Source organism: Schistocerca nitens, chromosome 2 (genome assembly GCF_023898315.1).
Source record: "Schistocerca nitens isolate TAMUIC-IGC-003100 chromosome 2, iqSchNite1.1, whole genome shotgun sequence".
Lineage (NCBI taxonomy): Eukaryota > Metazoa > Arthropoda > Insecta > Orthoptera > Acrididae > Schistocerca > Schistocerca nitens.
Genome location: NC_064615.1, coordinates 632,972,897 through 632,991,566, shown reverse-complemented (window position 1 = coordinate 632,991,566; position 18,670 = coordinate 632,972,897). Strand labels below are relative to the sequence as shown.

Below are 18,670 nucleotides of genomic sequence, written 5' to 3'. Positions count from 1 at the left end.
GATTTTCACTTCAGAAACTGAAACACCCATTACAAAAACAGATTACATCACTCACAAATCTGGATTCAGTCATTGCAATTCATACCTATTTTACTGTAAAAAAATACTGACTATGATGAATGATGTAATTTTGAACATTCAAAAGTTTTCAAATGTGCAGGTTACTGACGCTAGAATACAGTTACTACACACTTTTTGATCAGGAAAAAGTTACGATGATTGCAACTTAAATACCGAAGCCATTTGTTATGAGAATACGCCATTACCACAAATAATCCACATAGATGCATTGAAAGAAACTTTACTGGGTAACATAATGCATCAGAATACTATAGGCACAAAGAATGAAATTTCTGTAGATTTACCATACACTTTACTTTTCTTGAGCATTATAAGATTACTAACGGAAGTTACTTACCGTCCATTATCTGGAATATAAACTATCCTTTCTCCTCTGCAAACATCTGCTTTTGCAGCAAGTATTATCAATTTTTTTCCGTGATTGAAAAGCTTTAACGCACCCAAATCACAAAACCCGCCATTATACACACACACCCACAATGCATTAGCATGTCATGTTCAAAGAATATCCGCGTTTCGAAAACTACCAGCGATATTTGGCTAGCGTGAGAGACGACGTCATGTCATGATGTGACGTCATGATTCCTCGGGGCCCGCGAGACGCTTCTTGCACAGTGTCTTCTGCTAACACATAATCTTTGACTATGTAGCCACAAAGTAATGCACGTGTGTTTGTTTACATGTTTTGCATGCGGGAGTATATGAATTTTGTTGTGACTTTGACAGAAATCACAGAGCTACCTGAAGTTAGATGAAATATGACATTCCTCTGCAGGCTTCACCAGCTATCCTTTCCTAACATCTGGAAACAAGTGTTGCATGATGTGAGAAATGATTATATTTTGGGAGTAGTGTTACATTTATAAAGGAGGGAATCTTCAGATTGAAGTGTTACACACAGTTATGAGAAAAATGGCTCTGAAAGGACTTAAACGGCGTGCATCCATTGCCGAGAGTGTTCATCCAGAAAAGAAGAGTAAAGGATTTTCAGTTAACTCATTTCTAAATAGCTTGCAGCAGCCCGAATGCCTCACATGTGAGTTGGAGTTTCTGTGCATGCCAAACGTTTCTTCCTTCACGTGCTTTCATATCTTGTTGTTTGGTTCACATTCATCAAATACCGTGGACCATAATTGTACACTCTCGCCACGATGTAAATGAGACAGTTTTACAGAACACTTTATCCGTGAAAAATATAGTCTCTCTCTCTCTGGGATGTGTTACTTCACCACAACCAAGATTTCGTGGTGTGTGTTTGTGGGAAGGAGAGGGATCCAATACCACTCTTAAACCCTGCAGACGTGACAAAATACAGACTTATCACATTGTTACTGGATTATCTGAACCAGATTGTCTGGAGGCGTTGATACTGCTTTGCCAGCTCTCTGGCGAACTATCAACTGAATGTACCAATACCATATGTACTGATGATGTGGCATCATACATATATAAACAGAAGATAATGGAACACAGTGTTTTTTGGCATCTGTGTTACTTTTTGGAATATAGGTTGTGATGGCAAATTGATCTCATGTATCATAAGATGTATGTTAGAGGTCTATCTATTAACAGTACTGAAAAGTGCTCAGCAGTAAATTAGGACATACTATTTCTGCAATCTAATATATTCACTTGTATTGTAGAAACTCTACTCTATAAGCCATTATGTTCTCCAATCTCTTTATGTATGTGGGCTGTGCATTATAAAGAATGGCACCTTAATGGGTCACATGTTTTTGAGGATGAGTGGTTTTTGCTCCCTCTACATGGAGGGGCCCACAGTTGTGTTGTAACTTGGCAGTTGCAGTGAGCCCTTACACATCTGTGTCACATGATTAGAGTAGCCATTTTTTTAATGAAAAAATTTCTTTTAATCGACTAATGATTTCACTCCAAAAAACTGTTCCGTAAGCCATAAGGAACTAGAAGTAGTCAAAGTAAGTCATTCTATTACCTTCTGAGGAGCATACTTTTGAACTTTTGAAATGTTTCTCTGATCAGAACATGCCAAATTGAGTCTGTGGATAAGTTTTTTTTTTCATAGTCACTCCAGTTTAAATCTTGATGACCATACATTGCTAAAGTAGTGTAGGCCTACTCTTTTTGACTCATAATAAGTTTATAGGATGTATCAGTCTTAAATTCTCTTGAATGAAATGATACTTATTTTTGAAAATTGGAATAAACAATTCAGACAATGTAAGTTAAATGAAGAATACTGTGAAATGAAATAAACATGCAAGCATAGTGCAACTGAAAGTGAGGGACTGTAGACTAAAACAGTGGTAATGGAAATGTAGATTATGATGAACATTCTGTGGAAATACGGAAGCGTCCGATCCCGCCCGTCTGCTTTGACCCATGACGTCACAAATATGGCGGAAACAAAAACAAACACACACACACTTTCCACAAGAAGCCTAATGACTCTAACGGGACAACCGCGGGAAATGGGGTGTTTTGGGTGGGGGGCAAACTAAATATAAACAAATTTAGATGCCTTGCGTAGCTACAACGTGTAAGTGAAGACAGCCATGCATGAATACCCACCCACCTCCCCGGGGTCGTAACCCCTGCAACCCATAGAAGATAAAGATGCTTCAGTAGCTGATTAGTGTTTCTTGTCTTTAAAAAAAAAAAAAATATCTCACGAGATAGAACGAACAGATCAGAAAGATAAATATAATAAACTAAAACAGAAATTGGAGGAAACAGATAATTAAAATAAGTAATAAGTGTTTTTAAATTAAAAAAAAAAATCTCACGAGATAGAACGAACAGATCAGAAAAGTAAATAAAATAAGATAAAACAGAACTGGAGACAGCCACACTCAAACCAAACTCCGCGCCGTCATGACGTCACAGACGACAACACCCTTACGTCACGGGTCAAAGCCAACGCGTGGGATCGTACGCTTCTGTCGACCCCATTCTGTTGAAAGTTGCCAGTGTCAAGGAGACTAGTTGAAATAAAATTTTAGAGGAAATGAAGTTGATAAATAGTAGAAATAACTAGTGTAGAATTCTGAATAAGATCATCTCACTTGGGTCAATCCGCACCAAGTGGTCCAGCACTGGTTGCTTGACCATCTCAGAAAAATATTATATTTGATGGGTGAATTGCCCAATGTTTAGTAGTCACAAAAATATTTTTTAAAAACATTTATTGTTTATTATTTTGAAATGGCGGCCATATTTGTTCCAGGCCGCATGTGTTTTTTTGTATTTGCAAGCATCAACATTTTTTACAATTATTCAGTAGTGGATTGTCCTAAGCCTTTCAGATAAAATGCATTTACTTCCACACACTCTGGGTTACAAATTAACATCATTATCACTTAGCTGAATGTATTCTTTAATATATTTGTAATAGTTCAAAGTTATCAGCCACAAATTAAAAGAACTCAATTTTTGAACAGTAGTTTTGTGAATAAAGATCAATTTCTCAGCTTTAATATTTTTTTCTGCTATTGCACTGTATAGCATAGTTACTTTTTATAGAGTATTAACGGTGAGGCGGCTTACACTTAATAAATACACTATTTAATTTTTTTTAATTTTTCCATATTGTGGCCTGCAGTATCTTTGTTTGGGGACCAAATAAAAATCTGAACATTTCACGGTTAATAGACCTTTATGATATCAAACTACTGTATAAATTTCAACTGTGAGATTCAGTTGGAAGTTATGGAAAAAAAATTACAAACACAAGTCAAAAATATGTTGTTTAACACCTGTGATATCTGGTAGCCTAATCAAATAAAGTATACCAGTTACATAATGTATTACACCACATAACACTAGCTATTGATTATTTGTTGAAACAATGCTGTGGTAATTGTTTCACCGGGCTAACAATTGCATCTGCAAGCCTATGCAAGTCTGATTGTTGTCTTCCCCATTACACCAACAGTTGTCTACTCACACTTATTTAGCTAGAAGTTCTTGAAGTGTGCAGTTGAAAAACGGAGTCTTGGTGTTCTGTTGGTGTTATTATTAATTAAGCATCTCATAAAAGTGTGTATGGAGTGTATCCTAAAGAAATTACTTTAATCGAATATTACAGTGAAGAAGAAACTATATTGTTTTACTTATGAGTTGTCCTAGAGGTCAAATCAACATGCATGTATAATGAAATAAAATACTTAAAAAAAATTCATCACCTTTTTTGTCAGTCTTGCATGGACCCTTTTGAGAAACGTAAGAAACCTGTAACAAAAGGTCTGCGAGAAATAACATTTGATCATTATTCTAAAAATAAAAGCCCTTTTGACAGTCTCATACCAAGAAAATCATGTGTCCAACAGGTTATTCTAAAATATTTGTAATTCACAAGAGAAATGATAGCGAAACCTTAGATACAGAATTTTGTGACTTATCAGGGATCGACAGAAGCATCTGATCCCATGCGTCGGCTTTGACCCATGACGTAAGGGTGTTGTCGTGTGTGACATCATGACGGCGCGGAGTTTGGTTTGTGAGTGTGGCATGTATGTAGATGTCATTGTGTTGTGGTTTGTTGTGCTCTCTGGTGGTATGTTCAGGGTTTTCGTTTGTGTGGTGTAATGGGCGGAATTTGCTTTTGCTCATTATCCAGAATTGTTGGAGTGTCGGCTGTGTTTGTAGTGGAATTCATTTCAGTGAGTTAACGATTTTGTGTGAAGGTTAATTTAGTGTTGTTCCCTGTACATCGTGTGGTGATTTTATTAAAATTAATCGGTTGTTGTTTTTGTTCAGGAATGGATATGACGGATAAAATTAACAGTGCGCAGGTCAAGGGAAGTGTTTGATCCCAATGTGTGGCTGTGTATGTTGATATTGGTATCGGGAGATGTTTTTGAGCTGTATAGGCCAAGGGAATTGTTTGATCCTAATTTATGGGATCAGGAGCTGCTGTTGAGCTATATAGTTCAAGTGAAGTGTCCGATTCCAGATGATATTATGTTTAGTGGTATTTGGGGAGTTTTGTGATGTCGTTTTTTTTCGTCGTTTTGTGTGGTTTTGTATGGCGGTGGGTGTCTAAATTTGTTTATATTTAGTTTGCCCCCACCCAAAAACACCCCATTTCCCGCACATGTCCCGTTAGTGTAATTAGGGTTTTTGTGGAAAGTGTGTTTGCTTTTAGATGTATTTTCGTCCTCATAATGTGTATGTACTGACTTTATATGCGCCATATTGGAATCGTGGTTTATGGTCGTTTCCGCCATATTTGTGACGTCATGGGTCAAAGCAGACGGGCGGGATCGGACGCTTCCGTATTTCCCCTATCAGCAACCATTAAAAAAGTGGATAAAGCTTGTGAAACCGTGGGTTTATCGCCTCCTAGTAAAGTTAGAAAACTAAATCAAGATAAAATACCAAGTGCCTTGAATTCAAAAATTGAGAAAGTGGCAGCTACAGTCAAAAAGAATTTGGAAGTTTCATTTCAAAATACAATTTGTACTAAAACAGATGGAAGATCTAAAACTTCCCCAACTGAATATGATGATTTGATAGAAAAACTAAAAACTAAATGCAGTACTTCAAACAAAGAGGATGAAATTAAGATTATCAGTTTACTGCCGAATTCTTGGAATCGAGCAAAAGTTATTGATGAATTTAATGTGTCAGAACATCTTGTTAAGTTAACAAGGCAATTAATAAAATAACAGGGAATTTCATCAGCTTTACAAAAGAAAAGTGCATCCAATTTGGTAGATGAAAACACAATCAATAAAGTTATAAAGTATTATGACGATGACAATAACTGCCATTTGATGCCTGGCAAAAAAGACTGTGTTTCTGTGAAAGGAAATGATCTAAGATTCAAAGACAAAAAAGGTTAATATTGTGTAATTTAAATGAACTATTCACTGAATTTAAAAAAGAAAATCCTGACATTAAAATTGGAAAATCAAAGTTTTGCAATTTGAGACCAAGTTGGTGTATTGTTGCAGGGGCATCTGGCACCCATAATGTTTGTGTTTGTTTGTATCATCAGAATGTAAAGTTGATGATAGATGGGGCCAATCGTAGAGTTGACTATAAAGACCTTTTGGAAGTTGTGGTATGCAATATTGACAGTTACAATTGTATTATGAAGAAGGGAAAATGTGAAGATTTTCCAGGCAAACAAGCCTTACTTGACATGGTTGAAGAATCCGAAGAAGACGATTTGATGCCTGACAATATAAAATACAAACAATGGGTGACACAAGACAGAACTGAAATGGTGACAGTCATAAAATCACGAGAAGAGTTTTTTGACGTGTTGGTGGCTAACCTTGAAAATCTGAAAATGCATCATTTGATTGCAAAAGCTCAAAGTAAATTTTTGAAAGACAAAAAGCAAACCTTGGCAGCTCGTGAATGCTTAGTTCTTGCTGACTTTTTGAAAAATTATTCCTTTGTTTTTAGATATGAAGTAAGAGGGCACCACTGGGTAAATGAACAGGCCACAGTTCATCCATTTGTATTCTGTTATAAAGATGAAGATAAATTAATGAGCCACAGCTTTTGTATCATAAGTGACTACCTTGAACACAATACTACAGCAGTGCACATTTTTCAACTAAAATTAACAAACTACATTAAGCAGCACCACCCTTCCACAAAAAACTGATTTACTTTTCGGATGGGGCAGCAAGTCAATATTTAAAAAAAAAAAAAAGAAAAAAAAAAAAGAAAAAAAAACATCTCCTTTCATAAAGAAGATTTTGGGTTTGATGTAGAATGGCACTTTCTCGCTTCATGCCATGGGAAGAATGCTTGTGATGGTGTCGGGGGTACAACACAGCTAGCTGTCACAAAAGCAAGTCTGCAGCGAACCAATGACAGTCATGTCATAACACCTCAAGAAATGTTTGAATTCTGTAAAAAACATATCAAAGGACTTACCTATGTCTTTGTACAATGTGAGGAAATACAAGAAGTCTATGACAATGTCTTGAAGGAAAGTTACAGCACTTGTCAGAAGATTAAAGGTACTCGATCTTTTCATTGTATTGTACCCCATTCACACAACTTACTGAAGTGTAAGCCACATCAACTTTGCCTGGTTGTGAACTTCATCAATGTGGAAAACTTGTACAACTGGTTCTTCAAAATAAAGACATAGAGGCTTGTGTTTACAATGAACAGTGGTGGATTGGCCGAAGTTGATAATATTGACTGTCAAAGCCAAGATGTACATGTTGTATTTTTCACCCTCCATGACCAAGGACATCTTTTTTAAAAAATGAGAAGGATCAAGTTTGGATAAAAATGTACTAAGGAAGCTGTTTCCCATGGAATTTACAACTGTGACTGCACGAACTTATAATCTAACACCCAAACTGAGTGAACAAATTTCTCAAACGTTCAATGAGCGATGTACTAAAAGCAAACAACAAGAGAACAATATAATGTAATTAGTAGGCTTATTTTCAATAAAAAAGTAAGTAATCATAGATATGATTAAATTATATACTGTAACTGATATATTTTATTCCATAAGCCTAGATATCGCAGATGTTAAAAAACATATTTTTGTCTCGTGTTTGTAATTTTTTTTCCATAACTTCCAATTTAATTTCAAAGTTGAAATTTATACTGAAGTTTGATATCATAAAGGTCTATTAACTGTGAAATTTTCATGTTTTTGTTTGGTCCCCCAACAAAATGGAAAAATTAAAAAAATCCATAGTGTATTTTTTTAAGTGTAAGCTGCCCACCATTGATACTCTGTAAAAAGTAACTATACTATACAGTGTAATAGCAGAAAAAATACTAAAGCTGAGAAACTAATCTTTTTTTGGAAAACCACTGTTCAAAAATTGAGTTTTTTTTAATTTGTGGATGATAACTTTGAACTATTACAAATATATTAAAGAATACATTTAGCTAAGTGATAATGATGTTAATTTGTAGCCCAGAGTGTGTTGAACTAAATGCATTTTACCTGTAAGGCTTAGGACAATCCACTACTGAATAATTGTAAAAAATGTAGATGCTTGCAAGTACGAAAAAACGCATGCGGCCTGGAACAAACATAGCCGCTATTTCAAAATAATAAACAATAAATTTTTTAAAAAATATTTTTGTGACTACTAAACATTGGGGAATTCACCCAGCAAACATAAAATTTTTCTGAGGTGGTCAAGCAACCAATTATTTGTTTCTTGGACCACTTGGTATGGATTGACCCACATGCTCATGTAGCTGTGTGCATTAAATCTTCCACTTCTGTTCTGGGGAGATGTTCTGGCCCCACTTTGAATGTGCCCTATGAATTAATGAGTAAAGCCGGTGTGCTGGCTAGCATGGATGTGGTTTTTAGGTGGTTTCCTACATCATACTAGATGAATACCTGGTTGGTACCCCAATCCCGCTTCTGATACATGCTAAGCAGACATTTAGAAAACTTTGTCACATTTGCATATGGAATTTTATCTACACACACATAGGGATAAGAGTGCACTGATCCCACTATGAGAGGTGTAGTAACTGATGACCTAGATTTTTAGTCCCTGTAAACCCATAATCAGCAGCAGTGTAAAGCCTTCATCAAAACTTTTCGAATACATTTGTTAATATGTATCAGAAAGTAGAGCGAGAGAGTCATGAGAGACACTTGAGAAGAATAAAAATAAATACAGCAAAAGATTCTGATCTATTAGGCAACTTTGGATCATATTCCTGCATGAACTACTTTATTTTGCTTATGTAATTCCTAAATCATCAACACTATGGTAGGTTTTGTGGAACAGTGTTACTGATATTCTTCCTCACTATTGTGTGATCTTGGTTTATTCTCTATTTCTGATGCCATCATTCTTTGGTAAACCTCAAACTCTACTCTTCCTACCCTCCTTCAAGAACAAATTCTCCATGGAGAAATCACAACAGACATTTATGCTTTTGAAACACTGCAGCTCAAGTACACAAATAGGAAATTATGACAAACAGTGAGACTTTAGTTAAGATCTTTACATATTTCTTCAGAACTATAGAAAATGTCAAAAAAAGAGAAAAAAAGAAATCCCTGGTAGTATATTCTGAAAATGAAAACATTTCTGATGTTCTCTTCATTGCAGTAAATAAAGCTGTTTGACACATGCAGAAAGTTATAGTTGTAGCTGTAGAAAGAATAATAGACAATGACGCATCGCTTTCCATATGTACATACTGAAACTGAAATTCACACTTAGCACTTGGTAGACAGTTTATGGAACCACTTTCAGGCCATTTCTCTATTGTTCCGCTCTCAAATAATCCATGGGAGAAACAAACCCTTAAATCTTTCTGTGTGAGTTCCAGTTTCTCTTATTTTAATCTGATGATCATATTTCCTCTGTATATGGGAGTCAAAATATTTGTGGTAATACAAACTGAGCTGTCTTTCTTTGGACTTTACTGATTTCCTCTGTCAAACCTATCTGGTAAGGATGCTATTACCTGCAACATTATTACAGAAGAGGCTGAATAAGCATAATGTAGGCAGTCTCTTTAGTAGATACATTGCATCTACTAAGTGTTCTGCCCAATAAAACTGTCTTTAGTTTGTCTCCCCACAACATTTTACACATGATGGTTCCATTTTTAGTTGTTCATAATTGCAATCCCAAGGTATTTGGAACAATTGACAGTCTTTAAAGTTGTGCTGTGTACCATGTAACCAAAATTTAACCGATTCCTTTTAGTACTCATGTGGATGACTGCACACTTCTTATTGTAGAGTCAATTGCCAAGTTTGACACTATACAGATACCTTGTCTAAGTCATTTTGCAGCATATTTTGATTTTCTGGTGATTTTACTAGACAGAAAACGACAGCATCATCGGCAAACAATCTAAGAGGCTGCTCAGATTGTCCCTTGAATGATTTATATAGGTTAGGAACAGCAGAGAACCTACAACATTTCCTCAGGAAATGCCAGACATCACTTGCTTTGTACTTGATGACTTTCTGTTAGTTACCACAAATTATGACCTTTCTGACAGGAAATTATGAATCCAGTTGCACAACTGCCAACTAGCATGTATTTCGAAAACATCGATCATGTGAAACCCAACTCACACTTTTCTCACGACACATGGAAAGCTTTGGATCAGGGCAACCAAGGAGATAAGCAGTATTTCTTGATTTCCGAAAAGCATTTGACTCAGTACCGCACCTACACTTATTGTCAAAAGTACGATCGTATGGGGTATCAAGTGAAATTTGTGACTGGACTTTTTAGTAGCGAGGACACAGCATGTTATGGTGTGCACCAAGGAAGTGTGTTGGGACCCTTATTATTTGTTAGTTAGTTACATGTTCCATTGATCAATCTCACGGTAACCGTTATGATGTGGAACGTGTCAAGTGCGTAAGAAATGCACACTTGAATCAGTGTTTTAATGTTTTTAGCTTAATATTTTTATTGCCTACCCCATTCCCTTATTTATAAAACTATTATTGCTGTCTGTCAGACATTTTATTTCATCTGGTAATTTATCAAAAAGTTTTACAGCAGTGTATTTTACGCCTTTCTGTGCCAAAAGTATGTTAAGTAGAGGATAGTGTAAGTCTTTCTTTCTGTTCATGTTGTATATTAATGACCTTGCAGACAATATTAATAGCAAAATGATGCAGTTATCTATAATGAAGTACTATCTGAGAGAAGCTGCATACATATTCAGTCAGATCTTGATAAGATTTCATTGTGGTGCAGAGATTGGCAACTTGCTCTAAATGTTCAGAAATGTAAAATTGTGCACATCACAGAAGGAAAAAATCTAGTACCCCATGACTATAGTATCAGTGAGTCACTGTTGGAATAATCCAACTCATACAAATACCTATTAGGGATATGAAATGGAATGATTATGTAGGTTCAGTCATGGGTAAAGCAGGTGGTAGACTTCGGTTTACTGGGGAAGTGCAATCAGTCTACAAAAGAAATTGCTTACAAATCACTCATGTGACCCATCCTAGAATATTGCTCAAGTATGTGGGACCTGCATCAGACAGAACTAACAGGGGATACTGAACTTATACAGAGAAGGGCAGCAAAAATGGTTACTAGTTTGTTTAATCTGTGGGAGAGAGCCACAGAGATACTGAAGGAACTGAACTGGCAGCCTCATGAAGAAAGACATAAACTATTCTGAGAAAGTCTAATAACAAAGTTTCAAGAACCGGGTTTAAATGATTACTTTATGGATATACTACAAGCCTCTATGTATCACTCACATAGGGATATTGAGGATAAGATTAGAGTAATTACTGCATGCACAGAAGCATTCAAACATTCTTCCCGCACTCCATATGTGAATGGGACAGGAAGAAACCCTGATAACTGTTGCACTGGGACGTACACTCTGTCGTGCACCTCATGGTGATTTTCAGAGTATAGATTTAGAACTGTGACGTTACTCCATAGTAATGCAATTTGATAAGAAGCTGAAGTGAGGAATGGTGTCAAAAGCTTCATGGAAATTAAAAATATAGAATCAACTTGAGTGCCCCATCATTAACTTCGTGTGGATAAAGACCCTGACGTGTTTCACAAGAACGATATTTTTTGAATATATGTTAACTATATGTATAGATTGTTTTATATATGAGGTAATTCATAATGTTTAGACACAGTATATGTTTCAGAATCTGTGATTCAGTGGATTACTTCTGTTTCCTTTCTTGTTTATTGGGGTGCCCTGTGCAACTTTCCAGTCCTTACGTGTGGGTCTTTCACTCAGCTTTCCAGTTCCTTAACTTTGTTTAGAATTCAATTTTGACCCTACATTTGACACCATTTCAACAAATTCTTCATGACAATTTTTTGTGATATTAAAACAATGAGCCAAACCAAAACCATTTTGTGGACAACGCTGTAAGCAATTTATCCAGGCATATTAAATGGTGTGACACAACCTTGGTTTGGCAGTCTTTCTTTTCTATTTTCAAAATTCAACAGAAGCACTCATGCAGATATCAAAACAGTAATCACTTTTGAAACTTCACAATGTCTGTGTCAAGGCAGCCTGTGTTCTAACTCCCAGAACCTCAACATCTTTTTAACACTCTATCTTTATGCATGGATATCTGTACCCATATGGTGGACCCATAAAAATCTGTATCCATACCAGGTTCATTATACGCCAACAGTTGCTCCATTTTTGCAGCTGCCAGTTGTTCCATACTGAAAAGTCCCTGTTCTACAAGTATGGCTGCCTTGGGGCAACATCTGTCGAGGCTAGGAAGAGTGATAATTTTGTCACAGGCAGACAACAGCCTGCCCAGCTAGTACAGAAACAGATGTATACTACCTTTTCTTCCTTGTAAATGTCTGCTTGTGTCTGTGTATGTGCGGATAGATATGTGTGTGTGTGTGTGCGCGAGTGTATACCTGTCCTTTTTTCCCCCTAAGGTAAGTCTTTCCACTCCCGGGATTGGAATGACTCCTTACCCTCTTCCTTAAAACCCACATCCTTTCGTCTTTCCCTCTCCTTCCCTCTTTCCTGATGAAGCAACCGTTTGTTGCGAAAGCTTGAATTTCGTGTGTATGTTTGTGTTTGTTTGTGTGTCTATCGACCTGCCAGCACTTTCGTTCAGTAAGTCACATTATCTTTGTTTTTAGATATATTTTTATTTAGTTTCATGCAGTTTCATACATTTTTGCATGTTATTATGTATTTGTGCACATATTTACATATCTGTGCATGTTTTTGTGTATTTTTTAGGCATCTTTTCTCATATCCAGCTCCTCTAACAACCATTAACACCTATTTTGCCCATTTCCCTGTCATTCCTGTTTCTTTTACACCACTCCTGCCACAATGGACACCTGCTCCGTCCTTCTACACCAGTTCAGAAATGTATCCCTTTCCTTGACAAAAACCACTCCCACATCCTATTTCTTTAATGGTGCCTAAACCATGGAATTCTCTCAAACGGCCTAACCACACTGACCTTCACGTTTTCGAATTCCATCAGTCCCTGACCCTCACAAACACTGTACTGCAAAAACACATCCCCATGACACAAACATCTCAGAACCACGTCTGCCCCCTTTGTAAGATACTGCTACTGTGTAATCGCTGCTTCATACATCATATCTCTGGAATCAAATCCCTTGCTCTCCAGTACCTGGAGGACCATTCCAGACACCACCTCCATAAGTTATCCAACCTGCTGACCTCCTCCTGATGCCTTGGAGCACCACCATCCAAATCCTATCATACCTACAGCGTTCCTCCTCATCCACCCCTCATAGCACCTAAACCCTGCCTGACAGACCTTTCCAACTTGTCACATCCCCCTAAACTCCCTAACAATACTTCACCAAATACTGAGCCAAATCTTTCCCATAACACTGTCGTTAAGTGCTCCACCAAAACCCTCAGCACCACAGAAGTTTCTTAGCCCCACACATAAATTTAACAATGCTGGACTTGTCAAAGACCTACTCTCCTTCTCCCGATTCCTGTATTGGAAACACTTCTTTGCTGCCAGTCCCTCCAATCCAATCCAACCCAGCACAATTTCAACATTGAACTCTGCCTCTACCAGTTCATACCACCATCCAGCTGTGATCTCCCCCCTACCCACCCACCAAACCTTCCAGGAATTCATTACCTCCAACTTCACTTCACCACTGTTACCCAGTTACCTTCCTCAGAACACCAATCCTTCAGTAGGAGAAAAAAAAGCCATACACAACCTCAAAATAAATCCTGACCTAATCATCCTATGTGCAGACAAAGGTTCCACCTCTGTTGGTATGAATCACAGTGACTATGTGGCGGAAGGCCTTCGCGAATTATTTGACTCCTTCGCCTATAAACTCTGCCTGTGTGATCCCATCCCTGAAGTCCAACTCCCTGCTTAAGGCCTTAGTCTCTTCCCAGGACCTCTCCTCTGAATCCATTTCACTCCTCACCCATATGATACCCTGAACACTCACATACATGCTCCCCAAAATCCACAAACTCAAACCAAGTCAGGTGGCACAGTGGTTAGCACACTGGAATTTCATTCAGGAAGACAACAGTTCAAACCTTGTCCAGCCATCCTGATGTAGGTGATTTCCGTAAATCGCTTCAGGCATATGCTGGGATGGTTCCATTGAAAAGACACGGCCAACTTCCTTCCCCATCCTTCCCTGATCTGATGGGATCGATGACGTGCTGACCACAAATTCAACAATCATGGACGCCCCATTGTGACTGGTAATTGTGCCCCCACTGAAAGTAGTTCAGTCCTCTTTGACCAACACCACCAACCACCTGCCTGTAACCTAGCCTCCCATGTAAAAAATACCAACCACTTCCTTCACCAAATCTCAACCATCCCCACCTTGTTACCTCCTGGATACCAACTCATCACTGTTGACACCACCTACGTATACACCAACATCTTCAGGACCAAGATCTTGCCACTACTGAACACTACCTTTCCAGAGTCCTTCAGACTCCAGATTCACTACCTCATTCACTTTGATAACTTTATCCTAATCCACTACTATTTGTCCTTTGAAGGAAAGGTATGCAAACAAGTCTGCGGCTAGCCAAGGACACCCGCGTGGCACCCTCCTATGCCAATCTGTTTATGAGCCATCTAGAGATGACCATCCTTGCCACCCAAAACACCAAACTCCTAGCCTTGTTCAGGTTCACAGATGATACCTCCATAATCTGGACTCAGGGCTAAGACCATTATCTTCATTCCATCACAACCTCAACACATCCTCTTCCATCTGCTTCACCTGGTCCTCCTCAACCTTGCATGCCATCTTCCTGGACGTTGACCTCCTCCTCTCTGATGGCTCCATCTGCATCTCTGTCCACATTAAACCCACCAACCACCAACAGTACCTGCATTTCAACAGCCGTAATCCCTTTCACACCAAAAATTCCCTCCCATACAGTGTGGTCACCCGAGGATGGCGTATCTGCAGTCATAGGTATGCTGAGGGTCTCACCGAGGCCTTCATAGACAGGATTATCCACAGACCTTGTCTGCAAACAGATCTCCTGTACCATTTTCCCTCACACCTCCGAATCCTGTCACCCCCCCCCCCCCCCCCCCAAGAACCAACTACAAGGGAGTACCTCCTCTGTCACCCAGTACCACCCTGGATTGGAACAACTGAACCACATCCTTTGCCAGGGCTTTGATTACTTGTCATCATGCCCTGAAATGAGGGACATCCTATCCGAGAGCCTCGCAGCCCTCTTAAAGTGGTCTTCCATCACCTACCCAACGTCCACAGCATCCTACTCCATCCCTATGCATTCCCCATCCGAATACAAACCCCTTGCCACAAGGACGATATCCCTGTGGAAGATCCAGATGCAAGACCTGTCCAATCCACCCACCCAGCACCTGCCATTCCAGTCCTGTCACAGGTTGATCCTACCCCATCAGCTGCTGAGACACTTGCAAAAGCAACCATGTCCATGTCAGCTATGCTCTAATCATTGCACAGCATTTTAAGTTGGTATGTCTACCAACCAGCTGTCAACCATGATGAACGGTTCCTGCCAAAATGTGGCTAAGACAAAGTAGACCGCCCTGTGGTGCAACATGCACCTCAACATAACATGCTTGGTTTCAATGGCTGCTTCACTACCCAAGTCATCTGTATCCTCCCCTCCACCACCAGCATTTCTGAACTGCACAGATTGGAGTTATCCTTAAACACATTCTCCTTTTCCATAATTACTCTGTCCTCAACCTACAGTAACATATTTTACTGAAACGCTCCACCCAACAGTTTTGACCTCCTTTGTTCTATTGCCTCCTCCCCATTCTAGCCCCCTAACCTCTTTGTATGCCATCCATTACCAATACACTGACCCATCTTTCCCCACCCTTCTCTTTTTTTTGCTTTGTTTTGCTCCCCTCCCCTGTCCCACAATCTCTTGACGCCACACCTGTTGGCATTCTACTCCCTGCCCACTTTTCAGACAGCTCTCCTTGCTCCCTCCACCCATACACTTGTGTCCCTATCCATTCCCTGTTCCTCACAGATTGTTGTGCTTCCATCCTACTCGGTAGTTGCACTCTGGCCTGAGCTGCTGGAGTTGCTTGTGTGAATGGATGGTGCGTGTTTCTCTTTTTCTGATGAAGGTTGTGGCCAGAAGCTTATTTGTAAGTGTCTTCTAATTGTGCCTGTCTGTAACTTAATGTGTCGTCATTATGGAAAATAGCAATACGTCTTTTCCTACATTGTTGGTATTCCTTTCTGGAGATTCCATTGGACAAAAGGTTGTTTAACAGTATGGGGTTTTTGTCTTTTGTTAATGAAAGAGGCGCTGCATTGTTCCTGTCTGTTGCTTCCTAGCCCCATGTCGTAGCACAAATTAAGTTCGCTGTGGAACCCACATAATGGTGTAGCATGCAATTTAAATCATCATCAAGGATCAGGTGAAAAATTCGTAACCCGAGCCATGATTTAACAGAATTCTGATTACTGCCATTAGTGACCCTTATTCAATGAAGTAGGCGACTTGTAAAAGCTGTCACTCATATCCTATTTGGAGAATGAAATATGGAAATATGGTTGCCAAAACTGGACAAACAATACACAGTGAGATAGTTAAAGCTTGGTGAAGCACACTGTAGTGTCTACATGTAGCCTAAACCAGAATTACAGGAAGCCTACGAAATAAGCATCTCAAAAATTGAAAAAAAAAAAAATTCTTATCTACATGTTCAAATGTTTTGCTCTGATAGATAAGCAAAATAATCAAAATATCCACGGGTGTGCTGCCGGTCTATAGTGTCCAACGGGCACAATATTTCGGCGATCATACATGTTGCCATCATCAGGTGAACTGACGGACTGAGCTCCTGTGAACGTGCCGGCACGGAGATCCGTACGCTAAGGCTGCTCAGAGGGAACTGGGTTCGGTCGCGGCGGTGGCCGATTTAAATACCCTCCGCCCGCGGCGCGCTCCCTCCGCCGTCCGCGCCCCGCGCCACGGTCGCGTGGTGGAACAGATTGCGACGGCGTCTGAGATGACGTCGGTGTGATGGCTCTGTCCGCCGTGGTCGTCACAACTGTACGTTTGCTCGATTTACTCTTGATTAACCCAATCGCTGGTTCCCAAGCCTTGCTAAGATTATAGCCACAGTCACGGTTTATGTGTTCACGGCATCGATCCTCGACGGTACGCATCGTCTGACCAATATACAACTTGCCACATTGACACGGAATCTGGTACACACCGGCCTTCCTCAAACCGAGGTTATCTTTGGCGCTCCCCAACAGTGCACGAGTTTTATTTGGAGGACAAAACACAGTTCCGACCCGGTGTTTCTTCAGAATGCGGGCGATTTTCCCCGAGAGTGTGCCTGTGTATGGAATAAATGCAGTGCCTACCTCCTCCCTCGTGACTTCATCCATCTCAACAGGTTGTGCTGCAGTGGTTGGGCGGAGAGCACGTTGAATCTGCCACTCTGAGTACCCATTTTTTTCGAAATACAGTTCTCAGATGTTCCAATTCCTGGGGTAGACTCTCTGCGTCAGAGATAGTGCGCGCCCTATGTACTATGTACCAGAGTTTTAAGTACCCCATTCCTCTGTGAAGGGTGGTGGCAGCTGTCTGCGTGCAAATACAGATCAGTGTGCGTTGTCTTCCGATACACCCCATGACCTAGGGTACCGTCAGCCCTTCTCTTGACCAGGACGTCAAGGAAAGGTAATTTACCCTCCGTTTCAGTCTCCATAGTGAATTTGATGTTGGGGTGTATGGAGTTTAGATGTGTAAGGAAGTCAAGGAGTTTATCCATACCATGTGGCCAGATGACGAAAGTGTCGTCCACGTAACGGAAAAAGCAAGTAGGTTTCCATACGGGTGACGACAGGGCTTCCTCCTCGAAGTTCTCCATGTACAAATTCACTACCACCGGTGAGAGTGGGCTACCCATGGCGACTCCCTCCGTTTGTTCGTAGTATTCTCCGTTAAAAAGAAAATACGTGGAAGTCAAGACAATCCTAAAAAGTTCAGTGGTCTTCTCGTCAAACTTCTGACTAATCAATTCTAGTGACTCTCGCAGGGGTACCCTTGTAAACAAGGAAACGACGTCAAAACTCACCATGATATCTGACTCATCCAACCTGAAGCTATCAAGGCGTTTAACAAAATCCACGGAATTATGGATGTGATGAGGGCATTTACCCACATAAGGACTTAATATTGCCGTCAAGTATTTGGCCAACAAATATGTAGGTGCCCTGATGTTGCTGACAATGGGGCGTAATGGTACCCCCTCTTTGTGAACCTTCGGGAGTCCATATAGTCTAGGCGGTACCGGCCCTTGGGGTAACAATTTCTTAGCGTCACCCTCCGGTAAATCTGCGTCCTTGAGAAGCGCCCTCGTCTTGTTCTCCACCTTCTTTGTAGGGTCAACGCTGATCTTCCGGTAGGAATCGTCATTTAGCAGGCTCTGCATCTTATCAGTGTAGTCCTTATGGGAGACAACAACTGTAGCATTGCCTTTGTCAACCGGTAAGACAACAATTTCAGAGCGCTCCCTCAGATCACAAATGGCCGCCCTCTCTTTACTGCTGATATTTGACTTCATCGGCTTGGATTTCGTCAACGCACGACAAGTTTCACGACGTATTTCCTCGGCTGA

At 39.7% G+C, this 18,670-nt stretch overlaps 1 protein-coding gene across 1 annotated transcript in view; it reads left to right on the top strand.

Moving 5' to 3' along the window:
* The first annotated feature begins 747 nt into the window (after positions 1 to 747).
* The window catches only part of LOC126236746 (nucleolar pre-ribosomal-associated protein 1), a 171,466-nt gene continuing 153,543 nt past the window's right edge, over positions 748 to 18,670 (top strand). Inside the window, exon 1 of the mRNA XM_049946281.1 lies at positions 748 to 1,117. Coding sequence (XP_049802238.1) covers positions 985 to 1,117 — 133 coding nt within the window. The 5' untranslated portion in view covers positions 748 to 984. The remainder of the gene's footprint in view (positions 1,118 to 18,670) is intronic.